Raw genomic sequence first — 26,169 nt, forward strand, 5'->3', positions numbered from 1 at the left:
CATCCTATCGTTCTTTCTTCCCTTGCGGCGCATCTTTCCCAGACGTGTTCACAGGTTTCTTCCTCCCATCCGCAGACTCTGCACTTCCTTTTCTCTTCCTCTTCCTAGTATTTTGCCTCGTTCACTTCGTTTCCGAGTCTTTGCAGCTCCTCTCTAAGCAGATATCCTGGTGTGCGCCAGTCCACTCCTAGTGTCCATCTTAGGAACCTCTCATGTAGTGCTTCTATCTCCTTCCATTCCCTCCACCCCCATATCTCTGCTCCGTATGCTACGATCGTCCATACTAGCCTGTCCCATATCCAAATTCTTCTCTTCCAGTTTTTCCCAAATCTTCTTTTTCCTATCCCCCATATTTGTCTCATCACTACTCCGGCCTTGTTGATTCTGTCCTTTACTTGCAGCTCGTTTCCTCCGTTTCTTCTTAAAACATATCCTAGGTATTTGAACTTGTCCACCTCTTCTATTTTCTTTCCCTTCCACCACCAGCTCATCTTTTTCCATCTCCCTGCTCCTTTCCTGAACCTCATTATTTTTGATTTGTCGTGGTTCAGTTCTAATTTTTTCTCCTCCAGGTATCTTTCCAGTCTTCCTAATAACGCTCTCATATCCCTTTCCTCTTCCGCTAGCACCACCACATCATCTGCATAAGCTAGTGTGTAAATTTTTCTCTCTCCAATCTTTATCCCACCTCCTTCCCCCTCGCTCATCTTCTCTTCCATATCTGCTGTCAATAAGTTATACAGCAGCGGACTTAGTGGACACCCCTGCCTTACCCCTCTCGCTGTCCAAAATGGTTCCGTTGTCTCTTCGCCTGTTCTTACCCTGCTTCTAGTTTCCCTTAGTATCTCTTTTATCCTTGTCCTTAAACCGTCTCTTACTCCTCTCTGCTTTAGCGCCTCTAACAACACTCCTCTGTCCACTGAATCGAACGCTGCCTTCAGGTCTACGAAGAATGCTATCACTTTTCCCTTTTCTCTCTTTATCTGCCTGTTCACGAGGTAGTTTAGCACATATATGTTGTCTACTGTTCCCATCCCTCTTCTGAACCCCGTCTGGTTTGCCGGTATCATTCCCTTTTCCTCCGCTTCCTCTCTCAGCCTTTCTGTTAAAATCGCCGCGTATATCTTATATAGCGTGGGCATTAGTGTCACCCCCCTATAGTCCGTTGCCCTTGTCCCATCCCCTTTCTTCTTTATGGGCGCTATTATCCCTTCCTTCCACCCCTCCGGCCATCCTTCTCCCCTCCACACTCTGTTGCATACTTCCCATGCCCAATCCAGGACCTCTTCTCCTCCGTATCTCCACACCTCGTTGGGAATCTCGTCCCCCCCTGTCGCTTTCCCATCCTTCAGTTTCGCCACCACCTTCCTTATTTCTTCTTTGCTTATATCCGCTTCCTCGTCTCGTTCTCTTTCTCTTTCTCCTCCCAGCACTACTTTTTCCTCTGATCCCCCCAGTAGATTCACAAAGTGCTTCCTCCACTCCTCTTTTTCTATGCCCGTTTTCACCCTCCCTCTCCTCTTTTTCTCCTTGTTAATTATTTTCCATACGTCACTTTCTGTTCTTGCCTCCTCCACTTCTCTTTCGAATCTTTCGTTTTCTTTTTCCTTCTTGGCTTCGCACAGTCTGTTATATTCCCTTTTGGCCTCCCTGTATCTCTCCCCCCCTACCCTTCCCTTCCTCCAGTCTCTTATAGTACACCGCTTCAAGCATTTCCAATCCATAGTATGTACATATATATATCAGTGACGACTCGCCTAAATACCTGAAACGGGGGTATACACCGCGTCCTTTTCCAGCTCATCGTGACGCCAAATTTCAATTCTCCATCCTTCTAAAGGGCTCACTTTGAAAGAGAAACTTCAAAGAATATGACCATATTTTTTTCAAAATTTAAATCGCTTTTGCCCCTTATCGAAAAAAACACAAAAAAAGAATTTGTTTACATTTTTCGAGATTATAAAGTTAATTATAGAGGTTGAAAAAATTATTTTATAATAGCCCAATCCATTCTGAATAAAACAAAAGAAAATCTAGCTCAATCAGACAAACAGTTCCTGAGATAAAAATTCGTAAGCCCGTTTTCGTCAAAATGGGCAAAAATTGCAAACTTCGAAAATCTGTAATTTCTAAACAAATTCGGAACAGGCAAAATGATGACTTAAACCCCCCTAATTTCACATGGACTACAACATATTTCATTTAGAACAATATCGCCGATGGTGACGTCAAAAATTGATCGATTTGGCATGGAATGATTTGTAGGTAATTGAGGAAACGGTAACAAGTAACCTACAGATTTAAACAATAAACTCTCTCGACACTCCAGAATCTAGATTCTACGCTCGTTTCACATTATCTTACTCGGTATCAATGCACCTCATTCACTTTCTTCATCACATGACCTTAAGTAGTATGTGTGGCCGCTTTAGCCAACACCTCGTTAGAATCGAAAATGCGTATGAAATGAGGTGTGTCCCTTCTATTTTGGCCAATCAAATTTGCGGCCTTCTCATGGGACTTCTTGTCATTAGTGAGCAATACATAATTCTAATTGTAAGAATCGAACCACAGTGAAGAAATATGAAATTGTTTATCATTACGGACTGTACGCTACTTCACATTTCGGATTTCACAATATCTTTTCTAGGTAGCATAAAAAGTAAGTATTTAATTTTGTTACGTTTATAGATACTTTTCTTCAAACGAACTTTTGACATTGAAAGCTGTTTTGTATCCAACAGTACAATTACCTATACTTAAAAAATGAGACTAAGTTTAATAATAAACTAGTTTTAAGCAATGACAAATAAACGCTTTTCGAATAATAAAGCATACAAAAGTATTATATTTTCATTAAAAAATTCAACTACTGAACTCATTTTTTAGAAAGTTTTATACATCTTGATAAACAACAATTTTCTTTTTCTCACTATGAACTAAAACACAGAAGTCAGTATGGTTGCTTCTTAATTTAAATGATTGTGGTCAAACGTTTCGGTGTTCCATTTCACGTATTGTTTGGTATTACATGCACCTATCTTATGTTACACAATAACTTTTTAAAAAATATTTTTACTTACATCAGCAGAAGATGACTCTGTTTTGAATAACATGTAACCCGCAAGATTTAACGAGGCGAAGGCAGTGCCGAAAGCCGAAAACATTCCCAAACTTCTTCTGCCTACTTTCAGTAATAAGACGCTCGAAATTGAACTGAATAAAAGTCTGACAATCCCTGTAATTACGGCTGCCAAATAATTATTTATGCTATTGCCACCTGCGAATGAACAAATGACAAAATAATATACTTATTGTTAGCACAGTTGCAACATTTAATGACATATGTTATATTCTGTTAGATAATATATGTATAATAGAAAAACATAACATAAAGAAGGAAAATTTTAGCTAAATTTTAGGTAGCTCAGGCACCTAAAATATTGATAAAGTGTCATTTTTTAAGTTCCAAGAAAGTGTAAACCCACCATCATTTATCGGCAAAACGTTGAGAAATTTGTTTAAAAAGTGCTGTCCTCGGATCATAAGAAGCCACGCGGGATGGCAGATGGGCAAGAGCGGTATTAAGCACAAGTCGACAGACTTGAATCAAATATAGCACACAACGGTCCTAAAGACGTCCATTTTACGACTTTACCTGGACATCTTTATGACATCTTATCCCTGACGTCGTAAAGACGTCTGAAATTTACGTCTTTAAGATGTCTTAAAAACTCATACCTGTATTTATTTACATCCCCACAGTGTTAAGAAGAAAGTAACGAAATAAATATGTATTATTTAAATATTTGTAATTGTAACCGTTTAGGCCTGCCATAGAGTTAGTTCCTCGAATAGATTGTGATAGGTAGTAATAAGGACCGCCTCGTAATGCGTTTTATAAGACCCACTTTGGGACCCTGAACCGTACCGTGGCAACCGTAAACTCATGAAGCCATAAAGAACTCCGCAATTTTCACTTTAACTTCTAGCCACAGAAAGATTGGAATCCTGTAGAACTCTACCACTTTTTGTCTCTCGTGTATGTAAGTACACTGAGTTGCATTGAACTTGTCGCAGTGAAGTTAGCTACAAATTCACTAACACATTCACGCCGCAGCGTCGGTGAACCGATCTCGCCATTGGCTCACCGACGCTGCGTGAATGCGTTAGTGAATTTGTAGCCAACTTCACTGCGACAAGTTCAATGCAACTCAGTGTACATACACTGACGATGAGTTCCATCGAAGTTGTCGCAGTGAAGTTGGCTACAAATTCACTAACCCATTCACGCCGCGTCGGTGAGCCAATGGCGAGATCGGTTCACCGACGCTGCGGCGTGAATGTGTTAGTGAATTTGGAGCCAACTTCACTGCGACAAGTTCAATGCAACTCAGTGTACACTGACTGAGTTCCATCGAAGTTGTCGCAGTGAAGTTCAATGCAACTCAGTGTACACTGACGATGAGTTCCATCGAAGTTGTCGCAGTGAAGTTGGCTACACATTCACTAACACATTCACGCCGCGTCGTCGGTGAGCCGATGCATTCATAGGCATATGAAAATATACAGAGTCTACCATTTATCTCGCAACCCATGCGCAGTTATACACGCTCGGATTGGTCAGTGTTTTTGCTTAATAATTCAAAAAGGAAGCTTCAAACCACTTTTTCGCAAAGGAAAAAGTTGTTCAGAATCACCCCCCCTACCACCATCTAGGAGGGTGAAAATACGTTACATGACACCCTGTATAATTATATTTATGATACACACTGCTAATCGTTAAATTGTTATATAGAACGAATGCTAAATTTATTTATAAGTACGTGTTCTTCAGTTAACAAACAACCCTTAGTTATAAATGTACCAGTCACCATACTGTTAGAACCACTTCACTGTAAGAATAAAAACGTGATTGAAAAAACCGATTGCTAGGGCAACTCTAGCAGTCCTAATTGCCCTAGTAGTATTCCAATGGTTACATTGGAATAAAGTACGGTGTAGGTAAAACTCCATGCTCTCTAATCCTATACTATAAATGTACCACTCGTCGAATTGCCCGGATCTTTTAACTGTAGGAATAATAACATGATCGGAAAAACCGGTATTATAAAAATACCAACTTTGAACTTGCATATTTCTAACAACCAGATGGTGAGAACTTTGGACTCTCAGATTGAACCCAAACTTATACTGTTAAAAAGTACATACCATAAGTGAACTAATTCCAAAATATCTCATCCGAATGACCATTTGGTCAGAAGTTATAAGCCCGCAAAAGTTGGACAGCGCGCAAAGGTCGATTGTTGTAGTGCGGTAGAAAATAAGCGTGCAGCTGTGAATAAAGGGTCGCACCGTGAGGGAGCATCTTAAATCCATGACAGGCTGACAAACATAGAATTGCCATCGATCGCCCACAATCAACTTTGATCTCTAGGCTACAATTCATATATGAGAAATTGTTGATATGTTTGTGATTATGCTATTCCTGCCCCCACGAACATAGTCAATCCAACACAATTTGCATTCAAATTTAAAAAAGATCCATTTGGTACAGTTGATAACTGTGAAGATATTGCGTGTCTACACGTTGTAGCTGGTGTTGCAAGACTTACTGTTTTCAGCATTTTTTCAACGATGAAAGTTATCATTTTTCCAAATGTAATTCATATCAAGTTGACTCCATTTAGCTATGCTAAAATATTCACTATCATTTATATAAAATGGGTGTAAATATTTCAATATTATAAATCTATGCAATTACAAAAAGCGGAATTAACAGTGTTGTGGAGTGATACAAAATGAGGATTGCGGAGCGCGCTGCGCGCATTGTGGCAGAGATAATTTTGAGCTCGCAATTCGATGTGCATCTTCGACATTCGCGCGCTTTCCAACTTGGTAGGCTTATAACTTTTAACTAAGTGGTTATTCGGATGAGATATTGTGGAATTAGTTCACTTAAGGTATGTAATTTTTAACAGTATACGTTTGGGTTCAATCTGGTAGTCCAAAGTTCTCACCATTTGGTTATAAGAGGAGGGTTGAGGAGGGAACCCCAAATATAAAGTGGTATCTTTGGCTTCCTATTAGTTTCCGAGATATTAATTAAACACTTTCGTACAATACATAGAATTTTTCCTATACAGACGTAACTAACACAACCGTCTTCGCTGTAGTAAGCTGACATCGTCAACTGTCGAACAGCCGTTGACACAGCGGGGATTCCAACCTGACTATCTATAGGGTGTCCTATTCAAAACTTTGGAGATACGACGATTGTTGTAGCGTTGCCGGCCGCCTTCCGGCGGCCGAAAATTTATCTGCCCTAACCTAACCTACGTATAAATCAAATGTGTTTAATTCCTTGAGAAATAGTAATAAAATATAAAACATAACGTAATGTAACTAAAAAAATGGATTTTACATGAAACACTCTATAGAAACGGAAGCCGATATCGCTATGGTGTGAACGACTGTTCGACACTTGACGATGACGGTTGCTACAGCGAAGACGGTAGTGTTAGTTGCGCCTGTACAGGAAAAATTCTATGTATTGTACGAAAGTTTCTAATTAAGATCTCGGAAACTAATAGGAAGCCGAAGATACCACTTTATATTTGGCCAGCTTGAATGCTGCGAGGTCTGTTTCGCTCTTTGTCCTTTTCTATATTCGCTGACTTCAAAGGGTCGACACGAGTCTCTCTCTGTTACTCTTGGTTATCGAGAATAACAGATTTATGATCAGGAACCATAACCTATTTCTGAATGTAGAAAAAGACAAAAAGCGAAATAGACCTCGCAACAATCAAGCTGGCAGTACCATTTGAAGTTGGAAAGAAAGAAACGTCGTGAAAACGTTGCGAAGTACACTGACAATGAGTCCCATCGAAGTTGTCGCAGTGAAGTTGGCCACGCATTCACTCACCGACGCAGCGTGAATGCGTTAGTGAATTTGTAGCCAACTTCACTGCGACAACTTCGATGGGACTCAGTGTACATAGTGTGGAATATTACATGTTTTTCATTTGTGTCCAGTGCAATAGCAACGTGACAATAAATAAAAATGTTTATTTACCTGAAAGAAAATTCTGTGAAAAGTGATAATGACCGTGTGGTTGAGTGAGTTCAATGATCTCGTCTGGAGATCAGCTGTTCTTCGTAATTTGCTCCCTCCTCGAATGTTCAAGATCGACACAGTGAATTATCTGCTTTCAGCATAGCAGGTTAATTTAGGAACGAATGGGTAAGTTTCATTTAAATTGTTTTCAAAATTTTATTAATTATTCCATTTTAAACATTTTTATTTGTTGTTTAGAATGTTTAGAATTTCCTTCTTTACATTATGACAGGCGACAAGATTTATATTCATTTTAAACAACAACTAAAAATGTTCAATCAGTTCAATTTTTTTATTGTGCTATGCCAACGGGGTGCCGAGCCCCATAATGACATTTTAATGGAAAGTCGGTAGATTTTATTGTTGCTAAACCTTCCGGGGACTATGTAGATGATGTAGTTAAAAGTTGGTAACGATTGGTTCAGTAGTTCTCGCGGTTAGCGGTTCCAAACGAAAAAGGGGCTGTCCTTTTATATAATAGTAAGATTAATAAAATATCTGTACGACATCTTCAAGATATCCTATTTTGTAACATAGGATGTTTACAGGACGTATTTCAGGTATTCGCAGGACTTATCAGATGTCTGTAAGATATCCTCAACATCTGGAACAGATATCTTTGGGATGTTTCACCGATACCTTTGTGCTATCTAGAGATCTCTAGCTTTACACCGATGTGACCGCTTCGACCAATCAGACGTCACAACCAAAAATACGCGTGAACTGAGGTGGACAGCGGATGAAGTAGAAAGCGCATAGAGCGAAAAATTAAAACCCTTTATTTTGGATAGTTATCGCTTCGTAACAAATGCATAAAATGTAAAAATTAAAACTTTATTTTTTACTTAAAAGTTAATATTTATATTGTACGTAGAAAGAAACGGACAGAAATCTTGCTTAACATTGGTGGATAGGATAAAGATAACTATGATAGTATTGCAATTTACATATAAATTCTCGAATTTTCAATAAAATAATTATGAAACATGTTCGCAGACAAGTGGATGTCAGTTTGATGCCATGAAAAGCCAAAAACGTACTGTTGCAACATGTAAGCAACAACCGACTACACGCTGAATAATTTTACACGCATATGTAGGTCCAATAATTGAGGATAGAAAATATTTTACTGAACTGACATGGCGTGAATTCAGCTGTTTTGTGAGTAAAATACTATTTGGAAAATCTAAATTAATTTGGTATTTCCAGTAGTTAATCAGTAACTTTTGATAAATAGAGTTAGCATTTGTTACGTAGCGATAACTATTTGAAATTAATGATTTGCAATTTTTCACTCTACGTGATTTCTACTTTATTTACATTTTTAACAAGTTTCCCATAATTTTGCCGATAAAGTTTACTTTAGGTGTCTAAGCTAACCAAAATTTTGCAACTTTTTAATATCCTCCTTTACAGTCGCAAATTGATATACCAAATATTCATTAACAGTTTTTACGATTTCTGAACAAGAAAATGTTATTAATGATTTAATTAGATATACAGCAAATTGTAATAAAGGATATGTATACATTTTCTCTTCGCCTTTCGATAAAATATGAAGATCACTTTGACTTTTATTTATATTTTATAGATAATATCTTGGAGCATGTGAAAAGCACGTTAAATTAAAATTATTTAACTCCAAAACGTAGAAAGCTAGCGATATTATTTGACGATATAAAAGTACCATAAAATAGCATTTGCTAATTATGTACAAAAAGACCACAGTCGCCGATGACGTTGACCTTGACATATGTTGTCAAGGTCATGACCCTGAGTAACTTTGACCTTGACAAACGGGGCGGTCGCGATCCGTTCAAAAGTTATTATATTTTAAAACGTTGAAAATATTTTGTTATTCTTAGGAAAAGTCGTAAAGTTGCTGCTTTATAATTATATAATTACCAATTATATAAACAGATTACGGCGGCCGAAACCTAAGGAGTATAACGGGTGAACTAAAAAATCGAACTTAACTGATTTCAATGATTTTGAATTTTGACTTGCGTGGCCGGCCGCCTGACGGCGGCCGGAATATTAGTCTAGCCTATCCTAACCTAATTCACTGATTAACAAGTTCACTAATTTAATTTTGCATTAGATTAGATTAGGTTAGGCTAAATTAATATTCCGACTGCCACACAGTCTGACGTTTGGCCGGTCTAGCGGGACAAAAATCAATTTTGCAACTGACATAGATATGCCCAATGACATTATATATCAATAGTAGAATGTCCATTTCATCAGAAAATGTAAAAGTTAAGTTAGATCGGCCAAACGTCACACTGTGCGCCGGAAGGCGGTCGGCCACGCATGCCATAATTCAAAAAATGCCTGCCGCTTGTCGTCTACTACTTTTATAAACAACACTATGACCGGTAAGCAATACATATGTGCATATTAGAATTTACCAAAAGGCCTTTCTCACCAGCCATCGATGGACATCTGGATTGCCCTTGTTTACAATGATTTCTTCGACCACTGTCGGTAGGGGAAGGGCGGGTAGCCCCGGACACTTGAATAAAATACCAAAAAAACATAGAAGCAATCAATTTTAATCAAATTTCTCTTTCAGGTAATAAATATAAGGTCTTTTTGATTCATTATATCTTAAAAAAAAAAAACATATTTCTTACATAACTTTAGAACAACAAGCAATAAACTGGAACCCCTGTTTTTACTCGGTCGAAAAAATGACGGGTAGCCCCGGACACTTGAATAAAATGCAAAAAACACATAGAATCAATCAATTTTAATCACATTTCTCTTTCAGGTAATAAATATAGGGTCTATCTGATTCATTATATCACAAAAAAAACATATTTCTTAAATATCTTTAAGACAACAAGCAATAAACTGGAACCTTTGTTTAAGCGTCAATGAAATTTGATGATCTCTGTAAACTCACCTTCAGCGATACTAAAATTTATATTTATAATGACCTAATTTGCTTGGCATGCATGCAATTAATGGTTTGCAATTGTTTTTTAAGCACAGAAGCCATGTTGTCATATGTCATTTGTATTTCTATATGACGTAACAATAAAGATATAAAAATGTCCGAGGCTACCCGCCGTCCGGGGCTACTCGCCTTTCACCTACTATGGCCAAGCGGCGGTTATATGCATAAGAAAAGGTTGCTTAAAACGCGAAAACGCGAAAAAAAGCGAAAACTTTAATGCTTCGTAACTTTTGAACGGATCGCGACCGCCACTTTTTTCAAGGCCAACGTTACTCAGGATCATGACCTCGATAACATATGTCAAGGTCAAGCTCATCGGCGACTGGGGTCTTTGTGTGCATAATTACCTTAATTTCTTATTTCTAATTTGGTACTATTTTTTTCAAATAATATTTTTTAAGGTATAAAACTTTATTGTTTAAAAATTGATAGATTTAACTTTAATTAAGATACTTTTGGATACGTTTCATGGTTTTCGAGTTATGATTGACCCGGCTTGACCATCCACGGATTAAGGTTTAAAAGGCTGTCAAAAGTTTTTACTGTTTCTAATCTAATTATCCTCTAATCTAATGAGGGGGCTAGTTGTCAGTTGCAGTAAATCAATATGAAATTGATTAATTCTGAATGATTCGTAGCTTTGAAAAGAATAACAAATTTTTTGGAATATGTTGCATTAAAAAAGTTACATTATGTAGGTAGATGCTGGAAATTCTGTCAATAAACTGACTGTGTTGCCGGTAACAATCTAATAGAAAATGATATTCTTCCACAACTTAATTTCAAAAATTGATTTCATGCAATAATTTTCTTACAAATAATTGAGCGTTTCAAATGTCAAATTACAAAACTTAATTTTCTACAGATTACGGTGGTAGAATATTTTTTCTATGTTTATAGTACCTTAATGTGTTCATTTCTTATTTTTCATTTTCCAATCTTTTGAAATTAATTAATTTGATTTTTGAGAAGCTCAATTAATTACCTATTACATATTTTAAAGATAATAAGACAATTCTTACCAATATCTGCAATGAGATCTACTGCATAGAAAACAATAACATACGTTCCACTGATTAATTGCAGTAAATTGAAGACATTAATGATTGTTAAAGGTTTTAAAACACTTGGATCAAGAATGGTAGAAATTGCTGCCGAAGCTTGTTCAGCCAATGACATGTTTAAATCCATTCGTGCTAAATCCGTTTTTGTTCGTGCTTCTAAAATTGCTATCTCAGTATTAACCTGTCAAAGAAAACATTACTTTAGTCAGTTTGCTCGATAAATGCTTTCCCAAGCACATGAATATAACTGTTTTAAAATTACCGTACTTTAATTAACTAATAATAAATTATAGTTAGTAAAATTAAGTAACACGTACATGCAGACTCTTAATAGAAGATGCAAACCGTGTAAATCATGGACAGGTTCAAAAGTATTGTCTGAGAAGATAAATTATGTAAAAGTATATATTTAAGCTTCCTTTAAACAATTTTTTATTTTGAGTTTATTCATTGAAAATGTTATTTAATAGTAGTCTAAGTAATCAAGTACACTTCGTAATAATTGAAAAAGAAAGGCAGCGTCTAGAGAGGGTATAGCACGGTAAAATGTTCATGGCAACGCACTATTCAATTGCTTGTCAAAAGAAACCCTTGTACATCAAGTTTCAACCGGGAGAGTAATAAAATAGAAATAGCGGTTTTAACGCCATATAATAATCGTAATTATATTAATAATTTCTTATAAATATATCCCACAATTTAAATACAGGAAGAGAAATCAAGAAATGAATTGAAGTGATAAAAAAAAATACCAAAAACAGAACAATCCGCCAATTATTACACAATCAAAACGCAAATAACTTATTGTTAGTCGAACACGAACGATATTTACTTTACTACCATATTATTGTACTGTTATTACGCATGTACTGTAGTATCATTTGTTTATCGTATTGTATGCTTATAAATAAAATCGAGATTGCGAGCACTCCCTCTTCAGAAGGGGGAGGAGGAATGCTGTTCCTCGATAAGCGCTTACAATTCAATTAGTGTTGCATCGTGAGACCATCCGTGCGACGACGGTCTCTCGGTCAAACAATGTGCGAAATCAGCCTTATGTGCCTACCGAGGTTGCCACGAGCATTCAAACTTATGACCAAATATGGTTATTCCCACTAATTCGGCTATCATAGGACGATTTTATAAAAGATGCGAATTCCACCCTACAGGCAGAAGAAACAAGACGGTAAACTTGTAGAAAAGGCGCTTCCCCTTCGATTTTGATAATTTTTAAGTATGTTGTAAAATTCGACATTCTAAGCAGCTTTTTTCCTTTAAGCTATACATGTCGGACTCAATTAGTTTGCGAGATACAGTAAAGATTCGATAAAACCGAAAAAGATCTATACTATAAATGCGAAGAACTCATCCCCATCGCTGGAGGGTATACCCCTGAGACGCCGAGAAGTTCGCTTGCCGAATAGTGTAACATGATCTGGGATCATATATATCAATGAGGTAATATTAATACAACGACCTCATTTTGTTATTTTTCATTTTTTTCTTATAAAACTTTTACCAGAATATTTCTGATATTTTTCTAATTAAAATGGTACCAAATACAATATAATTTGAACTATATTTACTGGTTAAATTGACGATAATAAGTTTCGGACATGGGAAAGGATAGCGAATGAAAAAGAAAGAGAAACCGCGATCGCGACAATTGGTAGGGTGGACCTCGAACTGCACAAATTACTTTATAGCAGTTTATGGCAGGGCTATAAAGGGCCCACTCGAAGGTCCTATACGAAGAAGCCAGCTAGGCTCCTCCTGCGCGCATTACACAGTACAACCTTTAACCCGTTCGATCAGCAGCAGGAGCTTTCTTTTAGTTTCGATTAGATAGAAAAAGGTTAGGTTAGGTCAGTCAGCGAAATGAAGGTCCGGCAAGATGCCCTGGACCGATGGCGTCGCGAGATCATCGCGAGCGGTGCCGCCGGCCAGCGAGCGGTCGGGAGGTCCTGCCCGTTATTAAACAATGACGGGACCGCGGCTTCGGGAGGATCACCTACCGGACCACGCAGGTGCTCACCGGGCACGGTTGCTTCGGTGACTTCCTGTGCCGGATCGGTCGCGAGGCGACGGCTGTGTGCCACCACTGCGGGGCGGGGCGGGACTCCGCGCAACACACGCTGGAGCATTGTCCAGTGTTCGCACGGGCCCGTCACGCCCTGCAGTGCGAGTTGGGGGTGGATCTCTCGCCGGTAAGCATTATGAGGAACATGCTCGCCGGCGAGGATCAGTGGCGGGCGATGACCTCCTTCTGCGAGGAGGTCATCGCCCTGAAGGAGGCCGCGGAACGTGATCGGGAGTTAGCCGACCCCACAGGCAGGATAAGACGCCGTCGGGGGAGAACCCCCGGCGGCACCGTTAGCTTAGGAGGACGAAGCGGTGGGCCCTGATAACTCTGCCCATCGCCCCCAACAGGATGAGCGGGGGAGCTTCGGCTTCTCCCCAAGGTAGATGTAGTAGGGGGAGGCTACGGCCTCCCCAAGGAGAGTAAGCCCCTCTCCCCCATCGCAGATCGGCGGCTCCAGGTGGCCGGGGCTGGGGCCGCGGTCGCCATTGTACGTGATCCGAAGAGTGGCTGGCGTCGGCGGAGTTGGCACATAGGGGGAGGGTCAAAGGTTAGACCCTCCCCTGAGATGGGCGCAAACGCGCCAAAGGTGGGGGGGGTCCCGTCGTGTTCGACAGAGGTTCCGGGGCCCTCCCTCAAGTCCAGTGCAGGCCACCGTGGGGGTTTTAGCCGGTAAAAACCCGGCACTACCCCCGGCCCCTCCCCAGGGTGGCTGGGGGCGTCTTTCGAAGATTTTCCCCACGTAAAAAAAGAAAAAAAAATAAGGCAGTCAGCGAAAAAGTACTAATAAATAAAATAATTTTTAACAAAAGAAAAATCCGATTTCGAAATGCACTAAAAAGTGTGAAATAATTTCTATTTCATTTATACCAGTATTCCACAGCTATTAATAAAATCTACTTAATCGTTAAATAGGATACTAAATACATTTCAACCTTTTCGGAGGCGGCGCAAAATTAATAATATCCGAATATACGATCCTGCCAATAACGATTTGATTGCGGTATGTCAAACTTGATAAATAATATGTCGTAAGAAACGGAACGTTATAGGTACGGCTGAAAACATTTATAATTGTAACGATTGCATTAGAAGTTGACAGAACTTTTGATGTACATGTAGTTAATTCGCATTGTTAACTTGAAATTATCAAATGGGTCATTCGGTAACTGGCGTGTCATCGGTTGCCAATCCCTGAACTAGGATCCTCCAAGTAGAAGAAAAGTTTTTAATTTTCCGCCTCCTCCGAAAAGGTTGAAATGTATTTAGTATCCTATTTAACGATTAAGTAGATTTTATTAATAGCTGTGGAATACTGGTATAAATAAAATAGAAATTATTTCACAATTTTTAGTGCATTTCGAAGTCGGATTTTTTTTTGTTAAAAATTATTTTGTTTCACACTTTTTAGTGGAATGAGCAGTATTTGTAGGATGCCGTAAGGTGGTTTACCGTTGTTATTGGATAATTACAATAACAATAGTTATTAACAATAACAAATTCCACAAATTTTTACAATTGGGATCATCGCGATCGGTACATTCCTTGCAGAGTAGCGCTAAAGAATAGGAGTTTGCAATAACAATAGTTATTATACAGGGTGTTATGTAACGCATTTTCACGCTCCTAGGTGGTGGTAGGGGGGGTGATTCTGAACAACTTTTTCCTTTGCGAAAAATTGATCCGAAGCTTCCTTTTTGAATTATTAAGCAAAAACACTGACCAATCCGAGCGCGTATAACGCGCGGGCTCAGGGGCGGCAGCGTCGGCTACGAAGCGGGGTTTGACGTAGGTCGCGAACGAACGGCTCGGCACCCCGTTTGCATAGCACAATAAAAAAATTAAACTAGTTAAACATTTTTTGTTGTTGTTCAAAACGAATACGGAATCTAATCTCTTGTCGCCTGTCATTATGTAAAAAAGGAAATTTTAAACATTCTAAATAACAAATAAAAATGTTTGAAATGAAATAATCAATACAAATTTTAAAACAATTTCAGTGAAACTTACCCATTCGTTCGTAAATTCCTATCTGGGTCAATCCTGGGTTATTGTGTCAGTCTTCATCATTTGACGAAGAAACGCGTGTGCAGAACAGCTGATTTCACGGTCGGGCTAGTGAACTCGCCTCGTTCATTGCACTTAGGTATCGCACTCGCGCAGCCCCTTTCGGGGTCGATTTTTTCACTGAAACGACCACACAAAATCGTTTATTATACTTAGGTAGCCCCTTTCGGGGTCGACTTTTTCATTAAAACGACCGCACAAAATCACTGTTGCTTTTCACGCACTGTAACCTTATGACTTGAATTATTAAAGTTAGCTGCATAATGAATAAGTATACTTATGTTTACTGTACGCTTAATAAGTTGCTGGCCGATTGTTTTAATCGATGAACCAATGTTTACTCTACGTGTAAACAATAGGTGGCCCCGAAAGGGGCCGATTGTTTTAATCGATGAACCACTGTTTACTCTACGTGTAAACAATTGGTGGCCCCGAAAGGGGCCGATTGTTTTAAGAATGCATGAAGGGTTCCACGTATCCCCCTCGATGCTCCAAACAAATCGCTGCGCGTGCGGCAACTGACCGCTGCACCTTCCGCAACGTCTCCACGCTAATGTTTGCGACGGCACCTTGGATTAGTGCCATTGCCTGGTCCATTGTTTCAATGGGTTGCCGATATACCTCGCTCTAAAATAATTATTGAATAAAAATAATTATTATTAAAAATACAAAAACATAATTAAATGGATACATAACTGTAAACATACCTTCAGATACCCCCAAAGAAAAAAATCCAACGGATTCATATCCGGTGATCGCGGGGGCCACGCTACAGGCCCACCGCGGCCAATCCACCTGTCCTGGAAGGCTTCATTTAGGTAGTCGCGAACATTTACGGCGAAATGTGCAGGTGCACCATCATGTTGATAGACCATGTCCCCCCGAATTTCAGGAGGAATTCTCTGCATGAGATCCGGAAGGACATGTTCTAAAAACACTCTGTACGCCGGGCCGTCCAATCTACTCGGTAGAATGTACGGCCCAACGATAAAATCGCCGCAAATCCCGGCCCAAACATTTAATGACCAGCGGTGCTGCGCTGCATGTGGGCGAATCGCGTGCGGATTCTCATCGCTCCACACGTGTGAATTGTGGGAGTTGAAGCACCCCTCTCGTGTAAAGAGGGCTTCATCTGTCCACAAAACAGACGTGCAGAACGACGGATTCCGTTCGATTTTACCCAACAACCACCGGGAATACTCCATCCGCTGGATGTAATCTTGCGGATACAGATGCTGCACCCGCGTGAATTTGTACGGGTGCAGTTTATTCTCCCGCACGATCCGGTGCACGGTTCCACAGCCAACACTAAAATGAAATAAAAATATTAAAACAAGAATTATATTTTCATATTAAAATTATTATAATTACTTGAAATTATTACTTACTTGGTGCGTCGGCTGACCTCGCGTATGCTGGTGGTCGGATTTTCCTCAAACTCAGCAAGAACATGTTCTTCCTGAGCTACGGAGGAACGGGTGGTGCGGCCGGTTTCCGTTGTTTTCGGTACCAGCGATCCTGTTGTTCGAAGCCGCGAAGCAAGGTGCCGAAAAGTAGGTGCACTTGGTGCATTTACGGGGCCGTACTGTGCACAATATTGCTCGGCAGCAAGATTGGAGTTATAGTTGCACTCCACATAGATGCAAAACATATTATAATAGTCCTCGATCGAATGCGTCATGATGTTTTCACCTTGCTTTTAACTTTGAAAATGATTTCTGTTCCAACAGTTTGACGGCTTTTATACAAAGTTTATGAGATCGGTTTACCTGAATTTGACTTTTTCGCTTCATCCCCAAAGTGGGTTTTTCCGGAAGGGTCAATTAGCAATCGGAAAACGTGTTACAGTAACTTCGACATCGAAGGGTCTACCTGCCTGGAAAAAGTCGACGCTGCCGATTTTTCGAATGGTTGGAACAATAAACATTTCCAAAGTTTGAAACGGCGGACCAGGCAATGGCACTAATTCATGGTGCCGTCGCGGAAGGTGGAGCAGTCAGTTGCCTCACGCGCAGCGATTTGCTTCGAGCATCAAGGGGGATACATTGAATCCTTCATGCATTCTTAAAACAATCGGCCCCTTTCGGGGCCACCTATTGTTTGCACGTAGAGTAAACATTGGTTCATCGATTAAAACAATCGGCCCCTTCCGGGGCCACCTATTGTTTACACGTAGAGTAAACATTGGTTCATCGAATAAAACAATCGGCCAGCAATTTATTAAGCGTACAGTAAACATAAGTATACTTATTCATTATGCAGCTAACTTTAATAATTCAAGTCATAAGGTTACAGTGCGTGAAAAGTAACAGTGATTTTGTGCGGTCGTTTTAATGAAAAAGTCGACCCCGAAAGGGGCAACCTAAGTATAATAAACGATTTTGTGTGGTCGTTTCAGTGAAAAAATCGACCCCGAAAGGGGCTGCGCGAGTGCGATACCTAAGTGCAATAAACGAGGCGAGTTCACTAGCCCGACCGTGAAATCAGCTGTTCTGCACACGCGTTTCTTCGTCAAATGATGAAGACTGACACAATAACCCAGGATTGACCCAGATAGGAATTTACGAACGAATGGGTAAGTTTCACTGAAATTGTTTTAAAATTTGTATTGATTATTTCATTTCAAACATTTTTATTTGTTATTTAGAATGTTTAAAATTTCCTTTTTTACATAATGACAGGCGACAAGAGATTAGATTCCGTATTCGTTTTGAACAACAACAAAAAATGTTTAACTAGTTTAATTTTTTTATTGTGCTATGTAAACGGGGTGCCGAGCCGTTCGTTCGCGACCTACGTCAAGCCCCGCTTCGTAGCCGACGCTGCCGCCCCTGAGCCCGCGCGTTATACGCGCTCGGATTGGTCAGTGTTTTTGCTTAATAATTCAAAAAGGAAGCTTCGGATCAATTTTTCGCAAAGGAAAAAGTTGTTCAGAATCATCCCCCCTACCACCACCTAGGAGCGTGAAAATGCGTTACATAACACCCTGTATATAGCGGATTAACTACATATACAACAAAAGTGCTGCCAATTTCTAATACAATTGTTACAATTACAAATGCTTTTAGCTGTATCAATAACGTTTCGTATTTTTTCTTGCGACTTATTAATTACCAAGTTCTTGATGCCGCGTCGCAGTCAAATCGTTATTGGCAGCATCGTTTATTCGGGTATTTTTAATTTTGCGCCGCCTCTGGAAAGGTTAAAATGTATTTAGTATACTATTTAACGATTAAATAAGTTTTATTAATAGCCGTGGAGCATTGGTAAAAATGAAATAGAAATTATTGTACACTTTATAGCACATTTTGAAGTCGGTTGTATTTTTTTTTTTAATTATTCTATTTCACACTTTTTAGTGGAACGTGCAGTATTTGTAGAATAGTGCAAGGTGATTTTGCGTTATTATTGCTTAGCTAATAACCATAAACCGAAAAAAAAAATTGACCGAATTTAGATGGTTAATAAACAACAAATTCCACAAATTTTTACAAGTGGGATCATCACAAAAATACCACCTACTAAATATGAAAGGTTTCATCGCGATCGGTACATTCTTTTGCAGAGTAACACCAGCGAATAGGTTTATTGTTATAACAATAGTTATTAACAATAACAAATTCCATAAATTCTTGCAAGTGGGATCATCGTGGAAATGTCCCTTATTAGATGTGAAAGCTTTCATCACGATCGGTACATTCCTTGCAGAGTAATCGCCGAAAAATATAAATTAAGCATTACGTTTTTTACGATAAAAGTCGTTAGAAATAAAAAAATGTAAAATATTTTTTTGCGGGACCAATTGGGAGAAATACTCTACGAGATGCAAAAGGTTTCGTTTCGATTGGTCCATACATCTCGAAGTAATCGGTGAATATATGCCGAACGTACATGAAATAGTACGTTTTTTTGCAATAAAAATTGTTCGGAATGAGAAAATGCAAAATATTTTTTTATCGGACCAATGGGGAGTTATACTCTACAAGCCGCAAAAATTTTTGTTCCGATTGGTTTATCCATCTCGGAGTAATTGGTGAATAAACACAGAAAAAGAAAAATATACTGATCGAATTAAGTAACCTCCTCCTTTTTCGAAGTCGGTTAAAAATGCATAAATAACTGCAGTCTAATTATTATTATCAACATTTCCTTTTGCATTAAAGATTATGGAAATTTTGTAACTTTTTTCTCATAAATAGGTAATACAACAACCTCCATTCGCAGTTCAAATAGATTAATATTATGTTAGTACTGTGAAAATTGGGGTGTACTTCCGAATACGGACACATTCCGATCTGGACCATATTTGGTCTAAGGAGATCAAGACGAATCGAATGCGCATATTTTTGACGTGCGGAAACTTCCGGTTCCGGAGATAGAGAAATCCCTGAATTCTGGGGTTTTTCCTCCGATTCTGGTGTTTGAGGACATAAACCGTTGATTTATATGCAATTCAAAAAATTATATCGCCTTTCCTTGCTTATTTCGTTCATTCTGTTCTGGTTAGTTTGGTTTCTTGGTTGGTTTGGTTTGGTTTGGTTTGGTTTGATTTAGTTTGGTTTGGTTGGTTAGTTGGTTGGTTGGTTTGGTTGGTTTGAAATAAGCAAGGAAAGGCGATATAATTTTTTGAATTGCATATAAATCACCGGTTTATGTCCTCAAACACCAGAATCGGGGGAAAAACCCCAGAATTCAGGGAATTCTCTATCTCCGGAACCGGAAGTTTCCGCGCGTCAAAAATATGCGCATTCGATTCGTCTTGATCTCCTTAGACTATATACCAAATATGGTCCAGATCGGAGTGTGTCCATAAACGGAAGTACTCCCGAAAATTGTTACTACATTGGTAAATATGGATGCATGATACCTGTTTTGCGTTTCCTCCTCTTAACCACAATAGAGCTTTTCTTGCTTCTTCGGGTTTCTTTTGTCTTACAAGCCATGTAGGACTTTCCGGTATCAAGAGTAGAGCACTCAATGCCAAAACAGGAAGTATAGTACCGCAGAAAGCCACCATATTCCAAGCTAAAGTTGCCCCTAAGGCGTATATTATGACGATACCGAGGCAATAAAAAGCAAGTGTGCTTCCTGTTAGAAATCCGCGTAGTCCTGGATCAGCCATTTCGCCTAACAAGACCTATTAAAATAAATTCCACATTTAAATTAAAACTTAAGAAAAAGAAACATTATTACAAATGTCTGATAATTAAAAAAAAGAAACTATAATCTATCATAGTATTTTGAGTGTTCTTAAAAAATTCAGGATTATACCGCATAGATTTGTATGTACAATGCGAATTTGAACGGCTTTAAAAATATTCATACAGTAAATAATGTACCATTGCAGAATTGAATGTAGAAGCGGGAAAAGTGAATTAGTTCAAAAGATAGTTTTTCAATCTATCACGATTTTAGGCTGATAAACTTAATTCACATAAAAAACAGTTCCAATGTATACATAAAACTTTTACACGTACATTGTACATAATTTACATAAAATACTGTATCAGTATTTTCAAATGGTGGACAAAGGATATGAATTAGTTTTTTTCTGCTTCAAATATCTCAATTTCTGCAAAGTTAGGATCGCATTGATATCTACTGTCTGTGCCTGAAAGGAGTTCGTACGACAGAAGAAGGCCGAACTCCGGCAAGCTAAAATGTCACAGAGGCAAGGGGAATTCACACCGCCCAATTCTTTTCTAATAGGTCCACTGCGTGACGAAATGTGAAAACGAAACTAAATGCGACAAAGTAAGATAGCGATATCGAATTTTGCTGTGTCTCATTTTGTTGTATTTTGTTACTAGCTGAACATACCTTTTCTAGAGACTAAAGAAGACATTGTGATACACGTCACAGATTGGAGCGTTAAACGGTTAAACCAAAACTGGCGAGTTTATAAACAATAGAGAGAAAGAAAGATAAAGAATAACATGAAAAGATGAAACAATATTATTCTGTACCTGTGCTGGTACCGCCATTAAACCTACTGCGAGACCAGAGACAACTCTTCCTACTAAAAGAGTAGGAATGTTCTGGGCGAAACCCATAATGATCCATCCAGTACAAAGTGGTACGGCTGTAAGTCGTAAGGAACCACGCCTGCCTATCCCATCCAAGAGTGGACCAGACATTAGAGATCCCACTGGAGTTGCCAGACTATGAACCGAAGCTGAAATATAATATATTAAAATTAGTTTAGAATGTTAAATGTTAATATTGTATTAAACATTTTTAAATTATTCACATTAAATATTAGGGATTAATAAAAATCCTCGGTAATTATTTAGATTACGGACGGCAGCTCCGATTTCGATTATTTTTAAATATGTTGTAGAAATTAACATTTTGAACAACTTTTTCCTATACATATAACCGCCGCTCAGCCTTAGTTTTTGAGATATTTTTGAAAAACTGTCGAAACTATGGCATTGAATTCTTCCTATCTGTGTGCAACCGTGCAATGTACGCGTTAGTATGGGATCGCCGCTTTTCTACTGTTTCTGCAGGCAGCAGCACGGCGCGGCGGCCGGCAGCCAATACATATATACTTACATACATGTATTATTACCCAAAACATCGGCTTCTTGCTTTCACGGACCTCTCACTCATTTCTCGGACCTCCCACTTTGTGGGCGACTTCAAATAAAGAAGAGGGGATAGCAAGGTGCTTATTTCGAAGAAGAGATCACTTGCTTATTTCGTGGCAATACTGTAGTAGTAATAATAGTTTTTCACGAATATCTCGGATACTAAAGCTTTCCGTTAATTATGCATAATGAAAAAGTTGTTCAGAATCATGCCCCCGACAACATATTAAAGGATCATTGAAATCATCCTATGTTGAGATCAGAAACTTCCTGTTTTTTGCAATAATAATTTTTAGCAATAAAAAAATGCAAAATGTTTTTTTAATGAAACCAATCGGGAGACATACTCTACAAGATGCAAAAGGTTTCGTTCCAATTAGTCCATCCGTCTCGGAGGAATCGGCGAACATACATTTCAAAAAAAAAAGTTGTTAGGAATGAAAATATTCAAAATATTTTTCATTCGGGACCAATGGGGCATTATACTCTACAAGATGCAAAAAGTTTCGTTCCGATTGGTTGTTCTGTCTTGGAGTAATCGGTGATCATACGCTGAACGTACAAGAAATAGTATATTTTTTTGCAATAAAAATCGTTCGGAATGAAAAAATGCAAAATGTTTTTTTAACGGGACCAATCGAAAAACATACTCTACAAGATGCAAAAAGTTCCGTTCCGATTGGTCCATCCATTTCGGCGTAATCAGTGAACAAACACAGAAAAAAAAAACAAAAAAAAAAGAAGTATACTGATCGAATTGAGTAACCTCTTCCTTTTTCGAAATCGGTTAATTAAACGTTCCCCGTTGCGTGCTATCAACCGATAGTGAACACATTTTGCATACAAATTCGTAGCTTTTCAGACGCTTCAGAAAGAGCTTACCGGGCTTGCATATACTTGCTTTCCCGGAATAGAACAGGTTAATTGGTATCGCGGTTACTATGCGCAAAGTCTAGGGTAGTTCTGTTAAAGTCGATTTCCTTGCTTCGATTAGAGTTAGATGGCGTCTTATTATTAGCTAATTTAGACAATAAACTTAGAACAGCTACGAACTTGTATAATTTTGTGAAGTATCTTTGAACGGATTCAAGAATTATTCTTCCATGGCTTTATAGTCTACCAGGTGGAAAACCTTTGTGGCCAATCAGGTATTAGAAATTCAAAAATTGCAGACATATCCCCATGCATGGATAATCCTGCTAATTTAATATCACGAGAAGTCAGACCCACAATATGAGTTCAATCCAGCATTTGATGGCTCGGTCCAACTTGGTTAACATAAAATAATTTTTAACAAAAAACAAATCCGATTTCGAAATGCACTAAAAAGTGTCAAATAATTACTATTTCATTTATACCAATATTCCATAACTATTAATAATATCTACTTAATCGTTAAATAGGATACCAAATACATTTCAAAGTTTTCGGAGGCGGCGCAAAATTAAAAATACTCGAACAAACGATGCTGCCAATAACGATTTGATTGCGGTATGGCAAACTTGGTAATTAATAAGTCGTCAGAGAAAAAGCGGAACGTTATAGGTCCGGCTGAAAACATTTGTAATTATAACGATTATATCAGAAATTGGGAGCACTCTTGATGTACATGCACTATACTGCAGTTCACGAGAGACCATACTTAACTCGCGCAGCTCACTAGGTCTCGAGAGATTTTTAATAACGTGTGTTATTCCCCTCTACATCTTGCTTCATATTATACTTTGCGATCATATACATAAATGGTGGGCAGAAATATATGACGTACGATAACTGATAACCGGTGATGATATTGTAAAGTTTCACGATACAATGAAATTCCTATTACTTTTCGAAAAAAAAAAAAATGATGTGAACGCAAAGTAAGAAGCAAGCTGTAAAGGGGAATCACACACGCTATTAAAAATCTCCCTAGACCTAGTGAGATAGACCGAGTTAAGTGCGGTCACTCGCGAACTGTAGTATAGTTAATTCGCAATGGCTACGTTGATTCCCGTTGAATATTGTTTACTTGAAATTATCAAATGGGTCATTTATCATAGGTTGCCGACGCCCGAGTTAGGATCTTCCTAGTAGAGGAAAAGTTTTTAATTTTGCGCCGCCTCCGAAAACTTTGAAATATATGTATTTGGTATCCTTTTTAACGATTAAGTAGATATTATTAATAGCTATGTGTGGGGTGTGCAGTACGCGAAATAAATTCACTCTATGAATCTTGGCACACCTTTATTGCAAACAAACTTTCTTGCGCTTTTACATTAAGCGAGATGTGACTCGCACGAGCTCCTGGTTACTATTACTAACTCGATTCGCGAAGAGACGCGTGCCGAACGGTAGCCGTCTTCCTTTGTTCTAAAGAACGGCGCTGCATCCGGTGTATCATTATGCCAATTCTTTAGCCGTCGATAATGCAGGAACCAACACTATGGAATATTGGTATAAATGAAACAGTAATTATTTGACACTTTTTAGTGCATTTCGAAGTCGGATTTGTTTTTTGTTAAAAATTATTTTATTTCACACTTTCCAGTGGAACCAGTAGTATTTGTAGGAGAGTGTAAGTTGATTTTGGGTTTCTGTTGCTTAGTTAATAACCATAAACTGAAAAAAAATTGACCGAATTTAAATGGTTAATAAACAACAAATTTCATAAATTTTTGCGAGTGGGATCATCGCAAATATACAGGGTGTCACGCGATTACCTCGACAGCCGAAGAGGGATGATTGCTAAGGTGATTCTAAACAACTTTTTCCTTTGCCAAAATGTCGGTTAAGGGTTGCTTTTCGAGTTAATAAAAAACACCGACCAATCCGAGCGCGTATAGCGCGCAGTCCCCGGGACTGTAATGTCGGGTACGAAAACCGGGCCTGACATAGGTCGCGAACGAACGGCTTGGCACCCCGTTGGCATAGCACAATAAAAAAACTGAACTGGTAGTCGCGTGACACCCTGTATATCCTACTAAATATGAAAGGTTTCATCGCGAACGATACATTCCTTGCAGAGTACCATGAAGGAATAGATTTTTTGCTATAACAGTAGTTATTAACAAATTCCATAAATTTTTGCAAGTGGGATCATCGTGGATATACCTCTTACTAAATGTGAAAGGTTTCATCGCAATCGGTACATTCCCTGCAGCATAAACGCCGGAAGATATAAATGAAGTATTACGTATTTTGCGATAAAAGTCGTTAGGAATGAGAAAATACAAAATGCCTTTCTGGCGGGACCAATGCGGAGTTATACTCTATAAGACGCAAAAAGTTTCGTCCCGATTGGTCCATACGTTTCGGAGTTATCGGCAAACGTACGCCGAACGTATAGCAAATAGTACGTTTTTTGCAATAAAAATCGTCAGGAATGAAAAAATGCAAAATGTTTTTTCAACGGGACCAATCAGGAGACATACTCTACCAGATGCAAAAGGTTTCGTTCCGATTGGTCCATCCGTCCCGGAGTAACCGGCGGACATACATTTAGAAAAAAAAGGGTGTTAGGAATGAAAAAACGCAAAATATTTTTTTTACGGGACCAATGGGGAGTTATACTCTATAAGACGCAAAAAGTTTCGTTCCGATTGGTCCATCCGTCTCAGAGTAATCGGCGAACGTACGCCGCACGTATATGAAATAGTACGTTTTTTTGCAATAAAAAGCGTTCGGAATGAAAAAATGCAAAATGATTTTTTAACGGGACCAATCGGGTGACATACTCTACCAGATGCAAAAGGTTTCGTTCCGATTGGTCCATCCGTCTCGGCGTAATTGGTGAACATACATAAAGAAAAATAAAAAAAAATAAAAATTCATACACATCGAATTGAGTATCCTCCTCCTTTTCAAAGTCGGATAAAAAGAATAATGCCGGTGGCCAGATTCAGTAATACAAGTAGCAAAGCCGCTAGAAGAAAAATTTTCGAAGAAGGATTATAGTATTTCTAAGAGATTCTAGCAGTACATACGCTTGCTCTGAATAAACTTTTTTTAATTTTATTGATACCGAATGTCGTATTTTATACAAAGTAATAATAGTAATGCATAACAAATACATATACAACAGAGAAATTCTAATATGTATCATATGCTTTATTCCTACTGGTTTGTTATATGTAAAAGCATAAAATATTTATTTGATCAAGAATATGCGAAAGTTCGCAGTGTAAATTATTCTGACATGCAAAAAGTGACGAAATAATCGATTTTTAATCTTTCCAACTATGGCGCATGAAATAAAAAAGTCTAATCACAAATATCTCACTGTAAAAATAATTTTTGTATTATAT

General features: G+C 38.4%; 1 protein-coding gene across 3 annotated transcripts in view; it reads right to left on the minus strand.

The window, feature by feature from the left end:
* Positions 1-26,169, minus strand: part of LOC114880700 (facilitated trehalose transporter Tret1) — a 104,330-nt gene that overhangs the window by 34,089 nt on the left and 44,072 nt on the right. For all 3 annotated transcript variants that reach the window (XM_046285953.1, XM_046285951.1, XM_046285952.1), the window contains 4 exons: positions 21,257-21,465; positions 20,158-20,427; positions 11,102-11,324; positions 3,084-3,280 (listed from right to left, as the gene is read on the minus strand). In XM_046285953.1, coding sequence (XP_046141909.1) covers positions 3,084-3,280; positions 11,102-11,324; positions 20,158-20,427; positions 21,257-21,465 — 899 coding nt within the window. The remainder of the gene's footprint in view (positions 1-3,083; positions 3,281-11,101; positions 11,325-20,157; positions 20,428-21,256; positions 21,466-26,169) is intronic.

Source organism: Osmia bicornis, chromosome 5, assembly GCF_907164935.1.
Source record: "Osmia bicornis bicornis chromosome 5, iOsmBic2.1, whole genome shotgun sequence".
Lineage (NCBI taxonomy): Eukaryota > Metazoa > Arthropoda > Insecta > Hymenoptera > Megachilidae > Osmia > Osmia bicornis.